Source organism: Hesperophylax consimilis, chromosome 21 (assembly GCF_061612785.1).
Source record: "Hesperophylax consimilis isolate HC1 chromosome 21, BYU_Hcon_1.0, whole genome shotgun sequence".
Lineage (NCBI taxonomy): Eukaryota > Metazoa > Arthropoda > Insecta > Trichoptera > Limnephilidae > Hesperophylax > Hesperophylax consimilis.
The window spans coordinates 1,744,016-1,771,684 of record NC_142856.1 but is presented as its reverse complement, the minus strand read 5'-3'; the positions used below and the strand labels follow the sequence as shown (position 1 = coordinate 1,771,684).

At 34.5% G+C, this 27,669-nt stretch overlaps 1 protein-coding gene across 1 annotated transcript; it reads right to left on the bottom strand.

Moving 5' to 3' along the window:
• Window positions 1–85: 85 nt before the first annotated feature.
• Window positions 86–24,022, bottom strand: LOC149413488 (glucosamine-6-phosphate deaminase-like). The gene is made up of 6 exons (XM_089644698.1): window positions 23,840–24,022; window positions 17,653–17,892; window positions 10,110–10,292; window positions 9,532–9,716; window positions 7,796–7,969; window positions 86–3,082 (listed from the first exon to the last, which is right to left on the bottom strand). Exons 2-6 carry the CDS (start codon window positions 17,876–17,878, stop codon window positions 3,011–3,013), a joined length of 840 nt encoding a protein of 279 aa, XP_089500824.1. The 5' UTR covers window positions 17,879–17,892; window positions 23,840–24,022; the 3' UTR covers window positions 86–3,010.
• Window positions 24,023–27,669: the final 3,647 nt, after the last annotated feature.

Genomic DNA, 27,669 nt, shown 5'->3' with positions numbered 1-27,669 from the left:
ACTCCACAAGTTCTGAAAAACAAACAACAATATTTTTATGGGCAGCATTATTAACATTATATTTTATTTTAAAAACTCGTAGAAATAAAAAGATTATTCTAGAAATTATAATTTTCATGCATTACTTTAAAAATTTAAGCAAATTTTCCCTTATTCACTCGAGCAATAGAGATTTCAGGGGTTTGGTTTCAGCCACGATTCGGCGCATTCATTACAAATATCATACCTTCAAATAGTATAATACGAAAGGTGACCGGGTATCTCATCAAAATGACAATTTAACACACCTACAAAAAGTGATATAAAGTCATGAAAAGTGACGAAAAAAAAACTAGGTTAAATAGGTTACATAGGTAACATTAAACCTAGTTTTTGTTTCTTCACTTTTAATGACTTTATATCACTTTTTAAAGGTGTGTTGAATTTCCATTGTGATGAAATATCACGGAACCAATACGGAAACATATGAAAAATTAAGCCAATGACTCCACCTAGATTTCACAGTTTATCCCATTTTATCAAATTTTCCAAAAAAAAATCGGATTTATTATTTTTTTTTTTAATATTGTTGTTTTTTAAAAATAGACGGAAACTTGTAATATTTTGCAAAAATTAAACAATAATCATCAGAACTAGGAATTATGATCCAAATTCCCACTTCACAGATTGTAAAAAATGACATTGCAAAATTGACAAAATGTCTTTGTCTATTATAAAAAAAAGATGATCAATTAGAGTTCAAAAAGGGTTCACAAATAAAACAATACAATATTAAGAAAACCATTTGGTTAGTTGTCATGGTTTAAATTTTGTAAGTGAAATTTATTACCTTTTGCATTTTTGTTATTTGGGAACCATCTTTATGGGCAACAAAATAATAATAAATACAATAAATGATTAAATTTTTTAATTAATTAACATAAAAACACAAACAGAAACAAACATGGATATTGTTAGAAGTGCAAAAATGGATTGTGGAATATTAAAAAACAAATTTCATGCAAACACAAAACAAAAAACAAAATACACATCAGTCTGTTAAACGTAACAAAAAATAATTCTTTTTTTTTAAATTATTCTAAGTAGATGGTTCAGTGAGATTTAATAAATAATTTTTAAAAAGTTATTTTGATGTGAAACATCTTTCATTTTCAAAATTATTAGTCACTGAAGAGTTATCACTGTAAGAAGTGTGTTGTGGGCATGTGGCAAGTGGGCAAGTGTATTGTGCTCGAAGTAAGCTCAAAATTTCCTTACTCCGGGGGAAATCGATGAAACTTTTTCAAATGTCGAAATTTTTTCTTGAACATTGAATCAATTTACATAGAAGGAGGCTATTATATTCTGTGTTTAAAGTGGTCGAGTTTGGAATTTGCAAAGTAAGCTAATTTATAAAGCTGCATTTCATATATTATCAGGATTGTAAGGCACTCATTTGATGGTTTTTAAAACAAATGCATACACAAATATGTGTAGCGTTAGATGCAAAGATAATAGAAATAAACAGAGATATTGTATGGATGCATGCCAACAGTTGACGAGGTACAACCAAACTGCACATACTATCAAAGCGGCGGATTCTATAAAAGTTATGCCTTCGGTGTGTAGATACAAAAAAACATGGCATATCTCCATTTTTTCTATTATCTGTGGCTAGAAAATAAATCAAAATTTATTAATAAATGATAACTTTTACACAGCAGTCATCAAAACTTAATAATAATCTAAAAAAATACAAGCAATTAGTTGTGGAAGCAGCTCAAAATTAAATGCAATTATTGTTCATTCTAGAACGTATTTTAAAATCAAGCAAAAATACAACAAATAATATTAATTGGACACTGGGTAATGAATTTGTTAATAAACATTGAGCAATATAACATAATAATGATGTTTATAAAATTTTATTTTAATAATCAATTCAAAAATATATTGTTAGCAATCTTCATTCAAATCAAAAGATAAACAGACAATCAATTGAAATTAGGTCAATTATAATTTGAATATATGTAGCATAATCTTGGCTGAGTATTTTATGAATACATAGTAGTTTAAATATTGAAAAGCATGCCAAAAAAAAATTAACTGGTAAAGCAAAAAGATTATAAAATAAAAACAATATACTTAAAATGATATATTTTAAATGCAAAAACATACATCCAGTTTAATAAAAACGTATACAGCAAAACTCCCTTCAGATTTACACCGGGACAGTCATATTATTTATAAAATTACTAAACACTTAAATTTAAAGCAAATTTGAGTTCATTGAACTTTGCGCAAGAATAACTAACGCCCACCATCACAGACAACCTAAATCAGTATGTTCGATAATTCCCTTTAAAAAAGGCTTAGGCCACAGGTCAATTATGATCCCTTTGACAGTTAACCAACTGTCATCAGTAATTCAGCTATTTCTCTAGTTGCGACTCCCAATGTGGCTCCCCCGATATCTGAACCCTCTTCCCATTAGTTTTGGGCCGACCGATCATTTTACAAAGCCGGGTAGATCACGACCTACTGGCGAAGTGATAGGATCAGTACAAATAGAAAAAATTCCATAGATATATCGATGGGCCGCCCATGACGTATCGACGTAGGTAGACCATAGATATAAAAATTGTGTAGACCGGAGACTGATACATAAATTACATATCTCTCATTCTTTTATACAATTGATAATATGTTCCAATTTGGATACTAGGTACAAACCTACCAACGAGAACAAGATTCGAGTCGCTCGATCTACAAAATGAAAACATTTATATAGTCGCCCGCCACGCACATTACGGGTGTTGACTGAGCTGACACTGACACCGAGCATCATCGATCAAATGATTGGATCTTCATTGATGATTTGTGATTTCAACTGTTATAAATAAGCACTTGGATACGGGACATGGAATTGTATCTGAAGTGAGTTTTGCTGTACACGCTAAGCCTTAAAATAAGTGGTTCTTGTTAATAAGAGATATAATGTGATGTGTTTTTTATTGAACTTGACAAAAAACTAGTGGATGGATCGTTGCAGAGCCAACGGAATACCTTCTTCAATCAACTTCTGATGGACGCCGCTTAGTGCCTGGTGGACAAAATACACATGACAACATTAAGGACTCTTCATCACCATTACTCAAAATCACTGGTGGATCATGACTTTTAAGTGTGCTAAGATTAAAAAATACAATGTCATTGATGGTTTTTTTTTTCTAATTTTAAATTAAAAATTACATATAATGTAAAAATCAACCCAGAAAAAACAATTTTTTTTATACTATAATACATCTATTTTCAATTTTCAAGCTAGTTCCATCTCTTGAAACGGCTAGCAGCCAATTTCAAAGAGAAAAAAATGGTTTGGCTGTGGATTGAATCTTCCTCCCCAGGGACTGGCTCTCAAACTGCAGTGAACTTTTAAAATATCTTTTAAAAAATAATAATTAAATTGGTTTGACTGAGGATTCTACCTTCCGACTGATGTCAACCGCGCTAACAACCTTACCAAATGCTGATCGGGTATGACCAACATTTATTTTGTATATTAACTGCTGTAATGTCATGGGATTTCAGAGAAATGCGTGTAGGTTCGCGTGTGTATGTGAATGCCACTAAAAGTTGATAGAATGCATTGTCATCGACAGTGAGTCTATCTGCCGAGTTTCAGCTCTATCGGATGTCGGGAAGTGGGTTAATTTCCGCTTCCAAGATTTGCATTCATTCATCCCGAAAACAAAAGTGAAGTTCAAATAGATGAATTTTTCAATCTTAGCACCGTAACTCACTCCAAAGTCATGAGCCGCCACTGCTATATACACAAAATTATTTTCTTGTTCTTGAGGTTAGTTGGAAGAAATAAATACATTAAATAAATATTTAAATTAAATTAATAAACCAATTTGCATAATAAATATATAAATTAATAATAATATTACAGAAACAATAAATTTATAAAATATAATATACCTACCGTCTCCCAATGTGTAAGAAGAGACTAAAAAATTATTTTAATTTTTTTTAAATTTAATTTGCTACCTTAAATACCTGTTAATACTTGTGTTTTAAATTATAAAATATTAATTATTTTAACATGAGAGGTTTATTAATTTTAGAGGTTACTTTGGCAATTTGCATGCCATTGTAAAAAAAACAATATTTGTAAGCAGATTTTATTGTCACAGACTAGATACTGATAGGACAATCAATGAGAGTTGCCTGCATTCTGTCAGATTCATTTATTGACAGAATACTTAAAAGGGAGACGGTCACGTCACCTCTCGCTCCGTACAACTTGGTTAAGGAAAGGTTGGGCATGGGCAGGTCTATTGTTTAGTATGTCTACGATAAATATCCTGATTCTCAAATCTTTGACCACGCTGAATATTAATTCCTGACAAATTTTAGAATTAATGTTACTGTAGTTTGGATAGAAGTCATTAACTCCCTTTAATAAAATATTAAATTTAGGTAATAACTTCAATATAAGAATAATATGGCTACCAATATAACCCCAAAAATTAGTAATTAGTAATTAACATAGACATATGAATATTAGTAGACCTGCCCTAAGTGATTAAAAGCGTATTATCCCCACTCCCCATACCGGTTCCATTGAGCCGGCTGGGCTCGCGTACGGCCTCAAGTGATATTTGAAAACGTGACGTCATCATTCTTGTGCGAACTATGGTCGAGGCATCATCGGTTCATTTTACGAAATAACACGGCAAAATGTTTACTTGTACTATGAAAACTGGTAAAAATAGATGCGAAAAAAGAGAATAAACCCAATTGTCGTATTACATTCCATATATAAGCATTATTTTATTTTATTTTAAGCATATTCACATCGTATAATATGAATCAGTTGTTACTATACATCGAGAAACGTCTGGACGCGAAACACAAAGCTGGTTGGTTGCTGGGAAGTAATTTATGAACATTTATAAAAGTGTCTTAACTAAATACTCCGAAACTAACTACGACTCTGAATATAGAAGCTGCCTTACTTTGCCGAATTTGGACTTCGCAAATTTGTTCATAACGTGGCGAGTAATTTGCGCTCCCATGTAAAAATGTCTATTCATTCAAAAGCAGATTTTACTTTTAAGAAGTAAATGGTGATATTATAATGCGAGATGCCTATTTACTGTCAGATTGATTTATTGACGAATCACAGTCATCTTCACTCCCTTCGTTCTTCAACAGTTGATTTTACCCCTCGCCTTTATCTTCTCGTCTATTAATTCCTATGTCTGTGGTAATTAAGAATAAGCATTAGTAAAGAAAACTAATATAACAAATAAAATATTAATTGTATAAATACTTTTTTTACTTATAAAAGACATCTCATCACTGTATTTTTTAAATTTTGCTGTAAGAATTTCCTTTGGAATAAGTGTAAATATTATAGAAGAAAAATGGTAAATACGGGTTAAATGGAGGTCAAAATACAACATATTCAAACATTTCAAACATTTTTATGCCTTTATTAATTTCTATTTATTTTATAAACCACACCACCAGCCACACCAAATACCAAAAATACTATGTATTTCCATTATCTATCCCAGTTATTCCCAATCTTGGCTATATCGCCCCCCCAGTGGACGATTGAAGTCGCTTGTGGAGAGATGGAGATTTAAAATTGTTTCGAGGGGCGATTTGGTATGCGATACGCATACTTTTTGCCCATACTTTATTACAAACACTGTAAATAATTCAGAGCTGTTTGTTGTTGGGATCTACATTTAATGCTATTTTCCGTTTGATAAAATTCCAAAAGATTTTTGGAATCTGATTTTATGAATGATAAGAATTCATTGGTTCTTCCTTGAACATATTTTGTTCTGTAAAATGTTTGCCGACGGCGCTTTCTTTGTACTAGTGTTGGGTAGGATGCGATTTCAGAATGAGTTTGTATAAGGTACTCAAATATTGATATGAGGTAAGGTCTGAGGTGTGAAAGAGCCAAAAAGGAGCTAAAACCTTGTTCAGCAATAGTATATTTCCCCCAGAATATTTTTATATCCTGGGGGGGAAGAGTGACCAGAGAATTTCAGAGAAAATTTCCCCAAAATCACAACTCTAGAACAAAAATGTTGCATACAGGAAATGTAGTGCCACCATACAAAGAAAAGGAATTGAGACAAATATTATGGGACATTTTATGGGTCGTTTGTAGTACATCTGGTATGGGCATTCAATACTATTTTGTACGCACTATGATTGATGGGGGGAGGAGGTTGAAGAAAAATATACTTTAAAAGTGGGCAATAGGCTCAAAAAGGTTTTGAATCTCCTAATATTAAACTCTCCTTTATCATCTCCTTCTTCGGGTTCTGAGTTCAGTTAGGACTCTGGTGCGATAATTACAAAATAAACAAACAAAAATCAAACAGCCAAAACCATCACCAACTTTTATTCACTTTCCAAAATACTTGGTCCAAGAACACCACACAAATTCTTCCTTTTCAACCATCAAAACTTTAAATAACAGCCCTCCATATTAGCGGCCAATTTCACATAAAAGTATCATGCAATACTGATTTAATTCTATTTAGATTTAAGCTATAAAATTCCAAAAAACCGAAAAAACAGCTCTGCCACCCTAACATAAATACACTTTTCTATTGATTTCCATCTTCTAATTTCGAATACATATTCACTAAATGCCTTACAATATAATGTAATTAATAGACATATTTAGTATATATTGAGTTATATGCATATTTGAGCCTTTTTACTCGTTAGTGCATATTTTAACCTTTTTGCTAGTTAGGGGGTATATTTGAGCTTTTTTACTTGTTAGTGCACATTTAAGCCTTTTCTGCTTGTTAGTGCATATTTGAGCATTTTTGCTTGTTAGTGCATATTTGAGCCTTTTTACTGGTTAGTGCATATTTGAGTTGTTTTGTTAGAAGTGCATATTTGAGCATTTTTGCTTGGTAGTGCATATTTGAGCCTTTGTTGATTGTTAGCACATATTTGAGTATTTTTACTTATTTGTGAATATTTGAGTCTTTTTGCTTGTTAGTGCATATTTAAGCCTTGTTGCAGTTGGCATATAGTCATAAAATCCTTAAAAATATGAGCTGTTCAAATTAGAGATGGTCGATATTCTTGGCCAGTTTTTTCCATATTCCAAACGACATATTTCTGTTTTCATCACATTACAGTCATATATTTTGGCATCGATATTGCATATTTTGGCATTGTCGGGATGTAATGAACATCTAATAATATATATAGCTAATTTAGTAGGTTATGATGTGCATTATAAGATATTTAGCGACATAATTTAGAATTTACAAAATGGAAATCGATAGAACTTGTTATAAAAAATACTTATTTTAGGTAGGCAGAGCTAGATTTTAGCTTTCTAAGGGAATGTATAGCTTTAACTGTCGTTTGAATCATATAATGTGCAGTATTTTTACTTGAATTTAGCCGCTAGCGTGGAAGACAATTAACATCAGAACAACAACAAAACAGAACACTATAAAAGAATAGATCAGGTAACCTTTGTTTTCCATTAATTTTCTTTAATATTCTGTTTTGTTACGGTTCTATTTTGTAACTGTACTGTTTTTTTACTGATCAGTTTTGTTACTGTTCTGTTTTGATACTGATCAGTTTTGTTACTGTTCTGTTTTGTTACTGTTCTGTTTTGTTACTGTTCTGTTTTGTTACTGTTCTGTTTTGTGACGGAACCACATCATACATTCCTAAATCCCGCTTTCACCAACTTTGCTTAAGTTCCCAGGCCGCTCAGTCCCCAATTGAATCCAACCCCACCAACCTTAAAGTACTTGACAGTCTTGACTCTCAGTTCGAGGGTGGCGTCCTCGTCGCAGATCATCAGCGTGTGGGGGTGTTGCTGGAAGGCGGACACCGTCCACATGTGGTTCACGCCCTCCTCAATGGCCTTGTAGAGGGCAAACGACTTGTGTGTGCCCGTAATTAGGATCATCACCTAAAGAGCAAACAATTTCTAATCTCAATGTCATCTTTAAGTGTACTGTTTGGAGGGTATTTTTAATTAAAGAAAGAAGAAGGAGTTATGGGGAGGAAAAGGTATGAAGAGTGGATAGGAGTCTTGGAGTCAGTGTGTCCAAGAATGACAGACGTATGAATCCATCCCTCTCACTGTGGTGCAAGCCAATGTGGAGAGGTCAAAGGGTCTTGGTGGGCAAGCGCTTCCATCGCAAAAACCTAACGAACCACGTGGAGTGACCTATGGCAGGAGTGACCTATGGCAGAAGTGTTGGTTATCAAATTAAAGGTTCCCGGGGCGGCGGTACCCATAACCTGCCTCCCAAATTGAATGGTTTAGTCGGTAAATTAAAAAGTATTTTAGTCAACGATGAGGTAAGCAGCCCGAAGTAAGAAGAGCTAGTAAAGCTGTAATATATTTTTCAGCACTAGAAAAAACCAGTGAACGGAAACAATGGCTACGGACCACCGAGTGACTCTAGCAAGTTCAAGCTTGCACTGAAGGAGCATCAGATGTTGGCCTGCCTCCCCTCTCAAACTGGAAGCCACCATATTTTAATTATTTTTTCAAGTTCTGTTTTTATTTCAGTTTTGTCAAGCAACTAGCCTACAATGATATAATAACAGAACTTGAATAAGTCTTTCACAGAACCCGAAAATGAATGTTGAAATTCGATGAATTGTTCAAATTCTCCGAAACAACCCGTCCTAAGAGTTTATGCAAAATAACAAATCATCTATATACACGGTGTCTAGAAACTCATAGTATAAGCAGGAAACTGGTGAATGCACATCACGTTTGGAATTGATTTTGTGGTACAATTTTTTTTATTTTAACTTTCGTTTTCGAGAAAATTGAGTCCTGAGTTGGGATTTCTCATTTGTCATTTTTTTTTTAGCTCGGTCGCTAGGAGGTTTACAATAGCTATCCATCTTTTAAAAAAATCTTAACCCTTGTAGTTGCTAAAAAATTGGAAAAAAGTTTTTTTTTTTTTAAACATATTTTTTAGGTTCACTATGTGAAGTAGATTCACCAATTTCCCGCTTGTACTATGAGTTTCCGGACACCATGTATTTCTTGTTCTCGAAATTAATGTTGACATGAAACTTGAAACTTTAGAAAGGAAAACAGCTCTGATGCATAGTTACCAATAGGCACATTGGACATTATTTGTTGGAACTGAGATGTAGATTTTTCAGGAAAATATGTTTAAAAAAATCACACTAACCTTCAAGCCTCAGGTGTATTGACCGTTACATTTCTTAAAGATACTGTCAGAAAAAAAAGGGACTACCTCACGTTGGTCTAAACACGGAATTAAAATTACTTAAAAAACACATCATTTATTAGAAAAATATATTATAAAAATTACTGCCATCTCATAATAAATAAAAAATTCATAAATTTCACAATTCACAAAGTTTCATAAATTTTTATCAAATTTATATGCAGTCAGGACCTTCGGTTTCAAAAAGGTGTACTTTTATCTATATTTGACAAGATAATTTACACAGAATGCATTAAAAATATATGTAACGAACCTCCTTAGCATCCATAACAGTGCCAACACCAACGGTGAGCGCCTGCTTCGGCACCTTGTTGATGTCGTTACCAAAGAAGCGCGCATTCGCCTCCAGGGTGTCCTGCGCCAGGGTCTTGACGCGCGTACGCGACACCAGACTGGAGCCTGGCTCGTTGAAGGCAATATGACCGTCTGGGCCGATTCCTGCAAATATATATGGTAATCGAAAATAAGTACATTTAAACATAGAAAAAATGCTGCACATAGATGGAACAATGCGACGCCGTCATGTTGATGTAGATCACAGATATATAAATTTTGAAGACCGGGCATCTTAAATCGCATTCTCAGGACACAGAAATAGAATTTTAACTGAACTGTCACTGTGGTTCGAGAATAATGCGAGAATGATGCACTCACCACGCCAATCATGGGTGCTGCCTGTACTGACTTGATCAATCATCAAAATGATCGGATTGAACCAGGACTAAAGGGAACTGATTTCACTCAGGGCTTCCTGTACAGAATAAATATTAAGAAAACTTATTAAACTAAATAATAAGACTTCTTGTGTAGTGTAGTGGTGCAGATACCGACCTCCGACAAACAATTCGATGCCGCCCGCCTCCACGATCATCTTCTCAAAGTTGTTGCACTCGGCCACGAGGTCGGGCGCGTTGCCGTCCAGAACATGCACATTCTCAGGGTCAATGTCGATGTGCTTGAAAAAGTTGTTCCACATGTAGAAGTGGTAGCTCTCGGGGTGGTTGCGCGGCAGATCTAAGAGATTAAACGGTGATAAGTCATTTGAAAGAAACGAAACACATTAACTATAACGCCATTTCTCCACTGGGTTAGCAGATATGATAGACAAGTTGATTCATTCGCATTAATAAATCTTTTTTTTAATTTTACACACCAAACAAGATGATTAACATTTAATAAAAAATACAAAGAATGAATACTGACCATATGTATCTAAACATAAGAGATGTATAAATAACAATACAATAAAAGTGAAATAAAATAAGCATCACTGGCATTCAAGCAGTAAAACTAGTTACAATAATTAACAATTGAGAAAAAAGCAATGGACCATTTAATAAACCTTGTGTAATCTTTATCAAAAGGCTTACCAGACACTAAGAATGGAGGCAGTAATTCAAATAAAATAAAATAAAATAAATCTTTATTGCACAGAATAACAAAGTATAAAGGGAATAGCTTATAGGTATATACTATTTCTTAAAGATAACCCAATTAACAATAAGTAAAGTACATATTACATCCTATTTCTTACAGATAACCCAATTAACAATAAGTAAAGTACATGTTATATCCTATTTCTACCAGATAACCCAATTAACAATAAGTAAAGTACATATTATAATAAGTGTGGACATTAGAGTGTAAATATACCTACCGAAGAGACAGGCAGAGATTAACAACTTGGGCAAATTTGGGAGATATTCTTCACAGACAAGAAACACTTGTAGAATCTTTTTGGGAGATTTATATATCGCAGCCTGACACGGTCACATAAAAGTTAAGCTATCTCATTTTGTATCATGGTGAGAAATCTGATTTAAACAGTGTTAGAAAGAGAGAACCGTGCTTTCAGTTGGCATTCTAAAATTTACCATAAACGTCTATGAAACAACATTTAGCTTTAGAAAAATATTTGTCAAGGTTTGTAAATTTTTTTATACTAAACGAAAAAAAGTCAAGTGACTAACTTTTACGATACCTTTGTCTAAATAAATATGTGTTTTAGTTTTGTATAATGTAGCAATTACGGTTTACACAATAAAAACCATCGATAAGCGACTTTAAAAAATTTTATTGCATTCAAAATTTTAATATTTTTAATTGCATATGTCAATTTGTAATACTAAAATCTGAAAGTCTCATCTGCTTGCCAAAACAGTATTTGGTTTTGAAATGCGCTCAAATAGAGCAAATTTATCTGGAATCAAATATAATGTAAAAATAATTTTCCACAGAAAGAGTCCCAACTCTCCCACCGTCTGGAGCCAGTGAGACTATGGCATCCCCAATTGGGGTATATTGTGAGGCTGGAGGTAGTGGGGAGGGGAAGGAGATGGGGAAGAGGAAGGTGAGGAAGTACCTGGCTATTCAGAACTGGTCACCAAACACGGCCAAAGCCATTTCAAGCAATGTTTCAATTCTGGATGGTGGTCTAAACCAGAATGATACTGAAAGTATCTTCCACTCTGGAACGTAGAGCAAATATACTATATATTAGTTTAAATGAGTAAATTGTAAAATAACAAAAATCAATCAAATAAAATTTAGGGAACACGGTAGGATTTGAACCCGCGACCTCAAGCTTGCCAGTCAAGAGCCTTGCTCCTCGAGGACTCAAAAGCATCTCTTTTGGATAATAAAAACACCTTTGGCATTTTTATGCATAATATGCAGAGATTATTGTATACGGTTCTTCTAAGTGCGCCTAGTACAAAAGCATAATACGCAGAGATGACTGTATACGGTTCTTCTAAGTGCGCCTAGTACAAAATCATAATACGCAGAGATGACTGTATACGGTTCTTCTAAGTGCGCCTAGTACAAAAGCATAATACGCAGAGATGACTGTATACGGTTCTTCTAAGTGCGCCTAGTACAAAAGCATAATATCAGTTTGTAGCAGTGAACAGGTTTGGGAAGGTTCAATGTTATTTATTATAGGTGTTGCATGGACAAAATTTTAGAACTCATGTTTTGTTTGTGTTGAGTGATGTTTTTATTTATGACAATAATATTTAAGTGTAGGTACTATTATCATTAAAAGCATGACTAAAGGCTGTGTTCCTGACCCAGATTAATTATAAATTAATAATGTAATAACAAGTATCGATATGCAGCTATTAAATTGATTGATGCCACTCTAATGGCCATGATTAAGAGGGCACATACATTAGATTTTGATAATGACACTGAAAACAGAATGCAATTTATGTTAATAAAATGCTATTTAAGATAACTTAACGACTAGATAAAGTTGTCAAAATTCCGCCTCACGCTTAATACGCAAAAACTTGAAAAATAGCACTTATGTAGCTTCAACTTAATTACTACGAGAAACAACTATATATTTATGTCAGGTGAGATGGTACAAGATGCATTAAAGTTTCATTTTTCATAGATATATCTTTAGAAAGGTTAGGAAATATGCATAAAATATTAAAATTTAACCTAAAAATCTATTTCGTGCATGTTACATCTCCCCCGACTTAAATAGTTATTTTCATTAGTGATTTATTTGAATTTTCTATTATGTTAGAGGCGGAATTCGGCCAATTTACCTAAACTATAAAGCAGACAATATAATGTCTTTTTGACAATCTACAGGATATTTCAAAGCTACAAATCTCATGATGGAAATGAGCTGAAAGTGGTTGCTGTTAAAGCTGAGTAAATTACATGATATCAGACCTTAAGATAAGCTCTGGCACTAGGAAATTTGCTCAGCTTTTCATCACTGAATTTTGAAATCTAACAATTTTCAGATCAATTCTTCAAAAGCTATGAAGCTTTGAAATATCCAGTCCATTGTTAAAAGACATAATAGTATTATTGCTTTGTTTTTAATATTTATTTAATAACTCTTTAATAAATAATAAACAATTACAAAAATGTAGTAATTATATATTTATGTACAAATAAATATAAAAAGATAATAAAATAAAGATAAATAAAATATTTTATCAATGGCCCACATATTATATTATTATTGTAAAACAACAATGAGGACAAGCTGATTGATGCCAGGAATGAAAAACAGAAAACAATCAAAATGTCTGATAAAATGAATACATACTTGCGGAATAAATAGCGGGAAAGTAACACATCTAGATACATAATCTAATTATAATCTATAATATGGCCAATTTACCGGCCTACTTGTAAAGGATAATTGATAAAATTTACAAACGTTAAATAATAAAGATCTTATCAATAATATTTTACGGCACACACGCTATTAAAATTCCCTTCCCACTAAGCTGAAGCAATGATAATTCTTTTAAATTATTTAACCTGTCCGGTGGTGAGTTTCTGGAAAGAAAACGGTCCCGCTGGAGGGAGTTTTTTCAACAATCAAAATATAGAAAAAAATAAATGCCACCTCGTAGAGTATAAAAAAACAGTAAAAAAATCCTTGGAAACTAGCACGAAAAAACAAATACTAAGCTATTTAGAAGGAAAAAATAAAAACAATTTTACAGAAATCGCCAACCATCGAAATCGGAGCAGATTTTTGTTTTTATTGGGCATATCTTTTCGGTTTGCTCTAGCCGTTCCACATGCATTATTTTTATGTTTATGCAGGAAATCGAACAGGGCTGGACTTGTAAAACAATTATCTACAAACATTCTGTGACCTTTTTCCAAATAATCTGCAAGCATAGTGGTAACGACTGATCCTGATATACCAATGGCGGGATTCATTTGTATGTCTGATTCAGAGCCAGTGTACACAATTACATCCAAAACATAGCCGGCGAGTGCATCACAGTGTACAAACATTTGATCCCAAATCTATGTCGTTTTGAGGGAATATAAATTTTGAATGAAATTCTTCCCTTCCACAACTAGAGACTCTCATCTATGCATAGATTTTGATATGGGTAAAAAGTTAATTTGAAAATGGTCTTCAATGGTTCCAGAAGATTTCTTATTTTATATAATTTATCGGTTGTCGCAGTATCGTTATCAGAAAAATGAAGAGCTCGGAGCAAAAGAAAAAATCTATCTTGCGAAAATAATACTTTGAAAAAAGGTGTTTCAATTATTGGATTATTTGTCCAGTATTTCTTCAGCGAGTTTTTTCCCACAAGTCCCATAAGCATAATCGTGACTAAAAATGTATGTATTTCAGCCTCCGTGGTGACTTTCCACTTCATCATTTTAGACTTCAGAGAAATGTCTAAAGATATTTTTGCAGCGTATTTATTTGTTTCGCTGACAATTATTTTTACTATATCAAGTGTGAAGAATAAGTCAAAAAGTCTATTTCCAATGAATTTTCACTAACGGGAATATTTGCTCTTATACCTGCGTTAGTTGAATCGAATTCATGAATAATGGGCGTAAACTTACCCTGATCCCATTTACGATGATCAACTTTTCTCTTTTTGGATGTTGAACAACTAGGGAGAGTTTCATCCCCATCAGATGTATCAGATTCGTCGGATGAGCTATCTGAATGTATTGGCAAATCATGAAGATCCTCGTAAACATCTTCATCTTCACTTTCGATTAAAATATCAGCAATGTCTTGTTCATTCAAAGGGTTAACCATTTTTTTATAAAAGTAAAATATATAAATTGAACTAGTTATCAATACGACTCACAAAGTAAAATCACAGTAAAACACTGTCCAAATTATGAATAACCTAAAATAATAAAATTTCAATGATAATACTGTATAACGAATAATATTTCAAATAGTTCATAACACTAAGATTCACTATTGAATTTTGTTCAAACTGTCAAAAACTGTATTCAAACTGAAAACAAACACTGTCGGTACAATATATGTAATAAATATTCACATCCAAACACGTGAGGTAATTTTTAATGCAAGATGATTAGGTTATTCAGAGTAAAAACAAACAAAAACCACAAATTTCACTTCACAAAAGACGTCGCTCGCAATAAAAATGTTGTTTACCACTAATTGCCAGACGGTGACGTCACGGAATATTTTAATTGTGAATAACTCCGTTGGTAATGTACCTAAATCGCTAAAAACTTTTGCAAGTTGTGACAAATTGTCCCTATATGGCAGTAACTATCAGTTTTCCGGAAGAAATTCAATAATTAATTAATTTTAGGCGCTACCGTACGGGTACGGTCATACTCCTTACGAGGAATTTTTTTCTCACCGTACCCGTACGGTCATACCACCGGACAGGTTAATAAACAATTCGGAGTGAGAAGGTCTAAAACAAGGGTGACCAACCCGCGGCCCACTGGGTCTTTCATGTCTTGGACGTCTTTTGCTTCCCGTAATACTCGCCAGCTGCAAGACGCTGAGAAGATACCCCAATACCCCATACAATAATTCCTTTCAGCATACCATTACTTGTAAAAGTAAGTACAAGTGAGAAATACTACAGAACAGGTATTTGGACTAGGTATTTATGCATACTTTACCAGTTGTTCCTAGTATCAAGACGAGCTAGTACGACTCACCTCGAGTACGGCCCGATAGGAAATCTCATTTCTAAAATCTGGCCCGGCTGCTGAAAATGTTGGCCACCCATGGTTTTACATATTCAAAAAATGGTTGAACCCCAAACAAACCTGGCAACTATTCAGACTAACTAAATGATCGCGCTGTTTCTCCACAGGGGTAGGCAGAGAGGATAGACTGCCACAAAATTCTGCCTTAGCACACAATCCTTACTGTATTAACATTCCTATATTTTTTCTTACATACGCTTCAGTTATTCTCTTGTTACTCTTCCCCGGGAGTCCCCTACTTCTTCTACCATTCATTTTCACAAAGCAAAGTGCTGGTTTAACCCAACCGTTTTGCATTTTGTCTCTTTGTAAATTTGTTTTTACATTCCGTTTCCGGTTCAAAATGGTGGCCGTTTTAATGGTTCACTAAAGATTCATTTGTCAAATTTGAAATTGTTGTGTTTATTTGGACATTTCTCCTATTAATTGATTTTTTTCAATATTGGGGTAGCTAACTGCCTAAAGAAAAATTGAAAAAAGAATCGTCATTGAAATAGTATCGTGTCTTTGGACAAAATGTATGATTCCTTTTTGAAATAAAAAAAAAATGTTGCATAAAATATATCACGCTTAGTGTTTTTCCACTGTTTTTTATTATTGAAAAAAATAACGATGGTATTTTTATTTTATTTTTATGTCGCTGAATAAATTTCTTACAATGATTTAAAATGTGCTATTTTCGATTTGCCACCAAAATGACATGTTCATTTCACGTTACGCCAGACAATGTTGGTGTCCTACCAAACATTGGCAGTTCTTATGTCATAATGACATTGTAGCCAGTTGGAACCGTTTCAGAATGTGTGGTTTTTCAAATCAATAATTAAGAATGAAAATAATAAAATAACACGTTTTTAGTGCAATGACCAGAATAAGAAAAATAAGACAGATATCTGAGTACATACCTAGCTCGGTCTATGAGTTTTATCATTTCAGTACGTCACTACATCAAAATAACTGGGCAGTTTTCAAGTAAAAGTTACAGATTCAAGAAAGTTCTAAATTATAATAGTCACTTTTGTAATCTTAATATAGTTCATTTTGCCCTTTTTACTGCATAAGCCATAAAGATTGAGATTTAGATTTAGCTTGCATAAATTTGAGCGACGAATCTTGAACTAAGCGAGGATTCGAAGCGACTGATACAGCGGGCCAAGTGTCTTTAAAATTACACATTTTTCTTCAATGGTTAACGTCTTGGGTTTTCCACCCACCCACCCCATTCCCCGTCCCCCGGTAGTTCAGATTATAGTGGGTTCGGATTAGAGACTATACTGTAATAAACAATTCATATTTTTTGCACAATAAAATTACGATAAGTATATTTAAAACCTTCTGTGTGGTTTGTTAGAGTGTTTACTTTATAAAAGATACTTATCTATTTGAAAATCAAGTATTTATTGAATGTGAACTTGACATGACTTTCTCCTATTTGTCAATAATGCGGTTTGTGGTTATTTGGAATGAAATCAACATATTGATATGCTAAAAACAAAGACCGAAAATATGTTTTGTTGTGTGGTGCCATGATTGAGCAGTTTTAGTTTGTTACTAGCGCAGATCCTTGGAAAATCACGGGACAGTCTGAATGAGGTAATCTCTTAATTTTTCAGAGAGTGTCTACAGGAAAGGTCACAGCGTCTCACTCAACCTGCCTCTCCTGATCCGATCATTCATGCAGTTGATGGGCAGATGCATACGCAATAAACCCGGGCACCCCCGCCAATTCACCAAACATAGCGAACCACTTGAGGTGACCTATGGCAGAGGTGTTGGTGATCCAATGAATATATGGCGGTATATTTACCACTTTCCCGCTTGTACCTTGAGTTTCTGAACACCGTGTATAAAAGAATAAGATGTTACTTACCAACATACTCGTCCATGTTGAAGGTCTTGACGTACTTGAAGGACACCTTGCCCGCCTTGTAGAACTCGATGAGCTTCTTGTACATGCCGAGCGGGGTGCCCCCAGTGGGCAGGCCCAGCACGAAGTAGCGCTCGGGCCCCGCCGCCGACTCGTTGATCCGCTTCATCACGTACTTGGCGGACCATTCGGCCACGATATCGGCCGAGTCCAAAATTACCAAACGCATCTTGATTGATTACACTAAAAGAGAATTTTAAAATAGATGATAAAAAAATTGTTAAAATCGGCACGTTACAGTTATACAGACCCTAAATACAATCGGAAATCAAACTATAAGTTCCGTCGCGGTATCCAAATTCTCACTATCGCATTGTGCATTCAATTAATTTATTAGTTCAAAAACATTACAAAATAATAAGTTTTAAACCATTTTTAAATAAATTTATAAAGCAGATTATCATAAACCTAAAAAGTAGGTATCAGCTATACTAATAGTATTAAAGCTCGTCTTTTAAAGGCAGCTTCATTGATGCTAAATATGTGGATATCTGAATTGATTGTGTTCTACAGCAAGACTGCTCTCCCCACCGGCATGACAATTAGCAAGTTAATCCTGCAGGCTGAGAGATAAAACCGTCTATGCTGTCGGTGACGGAGATAACCATCAGGAACATAGAAATGAATGCACTCCGTGATAGCTGAGTTTTAAAACCATCGACGAATCAGTCTGAATAAATGTGGAATCCCTTCCAACTCGTAGATGGTTCATTCCGAGCATACTCAAAAGAAAGTCAGTAGGATAGGGCCACGGGTAGTTGCAATACTGCCTTAGGTAGAGAAATCTCAGATTTTTTTTTCTAAACTCTCTTCAACATGAGGGAATACTTTACCTGGTGTGGAGTATAAATTACCGACCCACTTTCAAGTCTACCTTACTAAGGAATTTAATAAAATTATGAGAACCCGGGTATCTCCAAAATTCCTTGCAGAGTTCTCAATGAAGCACTACAAGCCATCTCAATATGAGCTTAAAATGTCAGCCTACTATCGAAATCCTTCGTGGTGGAGACACGTTTAAAATTTTGGGCGTCCATTGTATACCGATAATGCATGCCCCTCTTAACTTAACCTAACCCTTACCATTGGGATAATGCAAGTAAATTTTATCAAGACCTAAGCCATTATAAGCATGTTTGACTGACAGCTCAATTTAATCTTTTTTTATGTGAATACCACACAAGAGTCATAACTGCTCCCACCTATCCGGAGCAAGTGGGACTATAGAATCACCATTTGGAATATGTCATGAGGCTGAAGGCAGCGAGGAGGGGAAAGAGATGGATTACATGGATCGACTGCTATATCTAATGAACAGGTGAAACATAGGTATGCTAAGATAACTTCATAGGTACTTAAATTAATGTATATGGAGTAAAGGTGATTGTTAAGGTGAACGATTGCTAAAATCACATTGTAAAGTCACTGTAAGCGTAATGTAATTAACATGAAAGGGACACAAGGGATGATTTGGACATGTAGAAAGGAGAATATGAAAAGTGCAAGTGGCTTGGCATGATCAAGTGAATGAATTATTTTAATCGGTTCGTGTCAGGGTTCAGATAATATCAGGCGAGTATGCATGATTGTGGACTCGGCAGAGGTGGATGAAAAGTCACAACCCTGCCCTGACAAGCATTCCTTGTCCCTGTCTGTACGATATAAGATACGGAAATTATATCACTACCCGGTTGGAAAGCATTATGAGGCGGGTTAAGGTGGAGGCTAGAGGAAGGGATTTATTAATGCGGTTCTTTAAGATATACAGGTAGTGCATTTCACATGCAGGTCGACTTCTACAAAAACGAGTCAGAGAAACAACCCGTTCATGAAGTCGACATTGACTGTGAACAGAGGTTCCTATCATGTATGTCGAGTTTCGCGTAGGTGCACCAGTGCACAGGGGATCAATGCTGCTAGCTTCTTCGAGTAGCGCTCCATTAAAATACCGTAGAATAGACGTAACACACCTACATTGCACCTATTAACACACTTCGGACAGGATAGGTAGTTCTACCTTTTGCGTCGGCCTCATTTCAATGGCATACAAGTCAGAATTATTCAATGTTTTTATATGAATATTATGTACCAATCTCTTTATAAAGGTCCCAACTATATGTACATAATTATCGAATCGTAATACAAGTCTTCTTTTTATATTTATCTTCGTGCCTTTCATTTACTTCGGATTTCAACAAAAGTATAGTACAGGGTTTTCCAATAAGAGGTGTTATTTTGAATAGCCCGCTATTTCGGTAGATGTTACTTTTGAAGCTGTCATTTTTTGACATTTGACAAGTAGAAACTACGCCATTAATAAAAATGGAACGATACACGCTTCAACAAAGCATTGAATTTATTAAAATTCACTTGAGTGAATCAAATGCAAATCATCTTGAGTGCTGAGGCCCATTTCCACCTCGGTGGCTTCGTCAACAAGCAAAATTGTCGCATCTGGGGCTCGGAAAACCCAAGAGTTATTGTTGAAAAGCCTCTCTATCCTCAACGTGTGACTGTTTAGTGTGGTTTATGGTCCGGCGGAGTCATTGGACCTTACTTTTTCGAAAATGAGGCTGGAGCAACAGTTACGGTGAATGGATTGCGCTTTCGAGAGATGATTATTGATTTTTTTTATGGCCGGAATTGGATGATATTGATCTGGACAAAGTTTACTTTCAACAAGACGGCGCTACGTGCCACACAAGCAACGAAACCATTGATCTTTTACGATTAAATATCAAAATAACACCTATTATTGGAAAACCCTGTATATTATTTGTTATTGTAATAATTCAATTCCTGGAGTAAGGGTTTTTATGACCGTGAAACCCGATTCGAATCTTTATCTCTGTTCCGCCCCATTCAACTGCTATGTGCAAGCGAGCGAGAGATGTCAGGCGTATTTAAAGAAAGCAGGTGTGAGCAAATACCGATAGGCGGACCGTAATAAACATATTATAAGGTTAATGGAGTTGCATTTCAAATAATATTCAATTTTCGTTTAGTTCTTTTATATTTTGGGTATGCTGAGTTACTATGTAGAAATTTTTATTAAAATATTTTAATTATTTTCGAAGATATAGCGATTGAAAACAAATTAAAGAAATTCACGCGGGACCTTTATTTTCACCAGAAATAGTGTAGTGCCAGTGCAAAAATACCCACCAGAAATGTGTTAACAATGGATTTTCAATCAGACGGTTTGGACAGAATCATGTAGGTTTATCGATCAATTGTTGTTCAAGTCTTAAAATGATCCAAATCTGTTACTTGATTCACTTAATTGTGTTAAGTCTTCCATTTACATCCAAAACAATTTCAATAACACTTCAATTCTGGATGGTGATCTTCCAGGATAACACTGATTGTATGGAGAATGAATCTATGGAAAACTATGCCAATATAGGCGCGTTTAACTTACAATATATTTTAAGTAATAATTAGCAATGCGAATGTGAACTTGAGTGTACAGCAATATTACTTTTTTATCTATGTTTTTTCCCAATCATTGAATATATCATTTCCTTTACTTAAGGTACTCATAAAAATTGTAACTAATGATGGCCGTAAAGGTGACAAATGAATATTTTTTTATGAAGACAATTATTACTTTTAATTTACGACTTTTTGTGTGTAGAATAGATAAGTTATAATCCTCGCAAATAGAACATTAAAAAGCATTTAATCTTGTGTTTACGGTAAGCGAGTTAATTTTTGTATTTATGGAATAAGATTTGCCAATCTTTATATATAAAAATTCTATCTGCGTATATTTGCGCTAGTAAAACTCGAAAAGTAGTCAACCGATATTGTTGAAAATTTCAAATTTTGTACTTATTAGTGCCAGGAGTGTTTAGAGAGTAGTTCGAATGATAGAAGAAGTCGGGGATGCCCGAGGAACATTTAACGCAACATCTCTGCACCGGAATGAGATATGGAGTGGAATTAAAGTCCATGTAATGTAGTTTTTTAACAGTAATATTATGGTATACGGTAGTGAATGGTGGAAGAAGCCGGAGATTCCCAAGAAAGACATTAACAATAGCAAAGCATTGCGGTGTTCACTAGTTTTTTATAATATTTTGAAATATGAAACCATTTTACAGATCATTTATTAATGACGTCTACGCTAGCGACAAAAGCCACATAAAATATTGAGAAATATGATTCAATGGAAGATTTAACACATTCAAGGACACAAAGTATATTGATGTCGTTTTAGAGGAGTTCTGATATTTTTTGTTTTTTAATGAGTTTTATTATTCACAATGTACATTTGTGAATAATAAAAACGTGTCGAAACCGGTCGCTTATTAATAAAATTTATACGTAACAAATGTACATTGTGAATAATAAAACTCATTAAAAAACAAAAAATGTCTAGAAATTGTTACATAGTGAATGCCAAAGAAATACAAAAAAAAGAGTTCTGATATGACAGAACATTCATATAAGTCATATATGTCATCAGGAACGCAATATCGACACAGCAGACTAGGAAGTCAAGTTTTGTATTGCAGTAGTGTGTAGCCCGTCTATTTGTGCCACAACGCGAATATTGATCATTTTTTAGTAATGATTTTCATCGACTTCACAAAACACGTGTCCTGTGACAAAAGACGAGTGTCCGTCAATGTGTTAAGCTATAAAATTGACAAAAAATTGAAAATGTAAATCTGCTATGGTGAATTTTTCAATCGTTTCCATTTTCTATCGTAAATTTAGTTTTTATATGCTAATTTGCTAAATACCTCACAAAATTTCATATTTTGTTACATAATTCAGTTGGTTAAGATGTTCATTATAAGGAAGGTTACCTCCACTAATTCTTTTTTTACATGGGGAATACCTAAAGAAGAAAACTACAAGTGCTTTCCTTAAAAATCTGAATGGACACAAATGTTCCATTTAGCCCAATAGCCCTGGGCTTCTTATGTTTTTCTTTATTCTATCTTCCTCAGAAAACCGTGCAATAAAACATTGCTTGTGTTTTTCTCATTCTATCTTCCACAGAAAACACTGCAATAAAACATTGCTTGTGTTCTTCTTTATTCTATCTTCCACAGAAAACAGTGCAATAAAAAATGTTTACAAAAAAAATACAGTACTGTTGTGTATCACTATTTTATATTGATAGTATCTTTAGCAAATAATAATGGTATTGTACTTCTGTTAGAGGTCTCCATTGACCTCAAAAAACAGCTGGAAGCTTATCAAATGCGTATTATTAATCATTATTAGCAGGTCAATGACTGTGATATTATAAATAATAGTAATATCAGGCCATTGTATTTATTCATTATTTTGATAGGTATATTTATTAAAAGATAATAAACAAAATAAATAGTTATACGCAAACAAAGTATTGACAAATTAATCACTATGGTAGTATAAAAACAACCATTCGGAATTGTGTGAAATGTTAGTTCTGATTAACCAGGTTAACCTTCCTATTATTAACCTTTATCTTCCCCATCTCCTTCTCTTTCCAACTACCTTCAGCCTAATAACATACCCCAATCGGAGATGCTATAATCCAACTGCCTTCAGAGAGTTAGGATGTTTATGCTGAATTAAAATAAAGCATTTTTTCTAAGTGTTTTCTGACCAGAATCCATCTTGCAAAATAAACCAACAATTAACACTGATGTGCCACCACAATAAACATTTCCAAGCTTTTTTAACTTTTACCATGTTATTTTCGGGGCCAAAAAACTAATTTTTAACCCTGATTCATCTTATAAAAACAAAACGTCAAACAAATTAATCAAAACATTATGTCGCAATGATAAACATTTCTAGCTTTGCTGTCACTTTTAAGAATTATTTTCGGGGCCGAAGCAGATCATTTCTAACCAGAAAAATTCCAAGAAGAATGCGCATTCAGGGTGCATTGAACCTTCATAATTATCAACAATATTCGTGCAACAAAGGTTAGCGTGACCTTTCAGTTTCTTGTTTTGTTTACTAATATAACCTCACAAAATCGGCAATTACTAGTTAAGTAACACAATGATTATCATTCTTCAATAAATCTAAATCGATTCAACGATTTATTGACCTCAATGCGGGCGAACGGACCCAAAACATAAATGCACCGTAAAATAATTAAATTTATCATTCAACTCACCGATAAAAAAATAACAGCGAAGCGGCTGCCGACAGCTCTCGCGTAGAATGAGCACTAAACTAATCAAAATTGAATAATAGTTAGTGTCTTATACAAATAAATACTGAAATCATTATCTTTCTTATCGGATCGTGCTCCAATTAGTCATGTAAAATGGAAAAATGACGGAGAAAGAATGTTCAAGAGCCCCACCGGCCGACTGTCAAAATTTAACTGATTTCGATTTTCAATTTCACACTGGTTTCTGTCACTTACAGGCTCTACTACACGTACACTTCGGAGCGGCAATATCACGCGCCACTCTAGGCCGCCGCGCAGAAAAGTAACTAAGCATTAACTAGTAAACGGTTTACAGCGCACTCCATTGTGAGACTTTTCTGCACGGCGGCCTGGAGCGGCGCGTGGGCGCGTGGTACCGCCACTCCGAAGTGTGGCAGAGCCTATCAGCCTATTTATTTTGTCAGTGGAGTCGCGTGTCGCGTGATGACGTTGGCTTCGAAATTTGAAATGCAGGGAAAGGTTTTGTGTACTGATTTTCGAGGTCTTTGGATCTTTTTCGTAATAATTCGGTATAGTCCATTAACCATGTACATCAGACCTTGTGTCAGATCTGGTAATTCTGATTTTTTGGTGAGTTGTTTGATGTTGGCCCAATGATTAATCCAAGTTTCTGACCTCGAACGCCGAACCCAACATTATCAAAAATCAAAAACACCACAAAATTTTCTACCTTTCTTTTTTGGCGATTTTAACACTGAATAACTAGTTTTCGATCGTAACCATGTTACACGTTTTCAAAGTATACTAAATTTGCTACAATTTGAGCTTAGAACCGTCCCTTTAGACTTTAGAGGCAACAATTTCCAAAATACAACTTTTCAAAATTAATAAATTTTTTCGAACTCGGAAATTTTTTACAATATTTTGTTGTTCTGCGGGAATTTGACAATCGTGCATCAATCAATCAATGTGGCATCTTTATTATTTTAGACAGCTGCAGGTTAAGTGACCGCCGCCATAAATAAATCAGTCACTAAATAGATCTATCTCTCCATACCACCCTCTCCTCCTATCTCTCACCATCACTCCCTCCCCCTTAATGTCAGGCCCTTCGTAGAGCATCAGTTCGCGTCGGGCACATAAGTTCGCGTCGCAACACCCAACAATTTCCAAAACGGCTTTTGGAAATTTATCAATTTTTCGAACTCGGAAATTTTCGAAAAATACCTTTCTTCTAACGACATTTTTAAATTACCCGCGTAGACCACAAAGTTCTCCTTAATATAATTTTGGCAGAACGATATATTCGTAAACAGGATATTTTTATCTAAATTCTGACATCGGTTTCATTATTGTGGCCGATGAGATATTTTGCTGCCTCTGGAGGTTACCTATAATGTCATTTGTTAGGTACTTTTCCTGCGCAGCGGCCCGAGTGGCTCTAATTATTGCTGATAAGGGGCGGCCGCGGCCGTCTGCCGGCACTCATCGCTCACCAAGCTGATGCTCCTTACGCGGGTAATTTAAAAATGTCTCCAGAAGAAAAGTATTTTTCGCTCAAATAATCGCGTAGACCACAAGGTTCTCCTCGGCCGAACGACATATTCGTAAACAGGGAATTTTTATCTAAATTCTGACATCGATTCCATTCGTGTGGCCGATGAGATATTTTGCCGCATCTGGAGGATACCTCCAATTTCATTTGTTAGGTACTTCTCCCCACACAAAAGTTGGCCGAACGATTTTTTTTTTCATAACAAATTTGCAATCAACTTTTGCCGTTAGTTTTGGTAATGTGGCACGTCGGAAATTTTCATCCCAAAAATGACACCGGAAGTCATCGCTTTCCAGGACTCCTCCCGGGCCGAAATCTGGATGAATGCGTTTTTTTAACTAATCTTATTTGGGGTTAAAGCCAAGTACTAATTTGGTTCATGTGGCCTATGGGATGGGATTTTTACGGTCATCGCTTGGACTATACGTTACATTATAGAAGCCTTGTCTGAACGTTTCATGACCATAAACCCCTTCCCTTCCTCTCCACCCATGTCGAAAATTCTGTTATGGATGATATTTATCAAGTAATATTGTTTTGACCTTTTACTTATTGTGTGGGGAATCTTATGAAAGAAAATTAGAATAATTAATGATTTCTATTTAAAATTAACTGAAACTTAAAATGTGAATGATAATAATAATTATATTTTTTATTATTTAACAGAATACATCACATAATATTTACAGTAATTTACATTTATACATGGTTATAATGATGTTTCTAATTATAGGTGAGCTCAACATTCATCTCAATATTCTTTGTGTAATAGTAATTGGTTAGTTGCAGTAATAATAAATTTAATTACAAGAATGTATATAAAAACAAGGAGGATCGAAATCAATTGAAAAACAGAATGAAAAACAGAAGAAGTACATTTTGTCCTCTCTCAGGGGTAGGCAGAGAGGGTGGACTGCCAAACAACTCGGTCTTGGCACACACTCCTTGCCTCATTCACATGCATACATCGTCTCATACATACAATCCTATAAAAAATATATAAATAAACAAATAAATCCCACAAAGGCAAAGCCCATAACGTGGGTACTATGTATAACAATTGAGCAAGAACCTATCGAGTCCTTCCTCTCAGCATGTTAATGAAAAACTGCCACCAAGTACACTTTCTTATTTCTTAATTCATCCACTGGCTTAGTAACCAAGCATCGCTTCCATAATTTTGGCTCCACTTCATAAAGTTTAGTAAATAATAATTCCAAATAATTGTTATACCACTCTTCAATATTGTCATATTAACGGCAGGCGGCGTGTCTGTCTTGATTAGCTGCCGAGCGCAGACTGGTGAGTAGAGTAGAGGACTGCTTCGTGCGAGTTGGGCCAACTCCCTTGATTCGGGTATGGTTTACCGCCTCCGGAGCGATCGTTGGTCAACTCGAACTCTAACCTACCAACTAGAACTCCAATGCACAAACCAACCCTCTACACAATCATCCGAACGTTCGGAGTTGTAAGGTTGGCCGCAGTGTGGAGGTACCATAAACATGGTGACCGGGAGGGAAAAATGAGATGCAAAAGCGGTGTAAGTCCTGTCAGAACCCACCGACCAATCACAGGGCGTTTAAGTATATTATGATTTTAATTGATTTTAAGTGACAATTTATTAATTCCACACATAACAAAACTTAAATTTTCAGAATCACCGTTTGTTGATCTATATGAATTTGTTTTTCTTATTGTTGGGGATGCTTATTCAAAATTTTACGAAACACTTCCACTGAAATATTGTTAGAACAAACAAACTTTTTAAATTAGACAAATGAGATGTCACGTCAGTCAATAATGTATTTTTTACTACAATAATGACAAAATAGCTGTCAAATACTAGATATAAGTCTTAGATATGAAGGCCTCAGCACGGGCAAGCCACCCAGTGAAGCCAACATTTCTGGAAAACTTTGAAATGTAAAAAATATTGTACCAAATAATTTTTTTTTTTAAAGTTGTAAGTCACTAGTTATTATGAATCCTAGTAGTTGTAAGTCAGTTGTATTTATTATTCAATACATATATCTGTACAGTGTCGTTGAGGTGATTTTTCACAAAAACGACGCTATATAAATCAGCCAAATATTATTATTAAACAAAATCTAAGAAATAATAATAACATCTAAATTGATAATGAAACACTGCAAAATATGATTGCATTAAACCACAGAAATAATAAGGTGGTTGAACAATAAAAACAACAAATATTGACCTTGCAATGTTATTTGCAATTACATCTTCAAGTCAAATATTTTCAGTATTTTAAAAA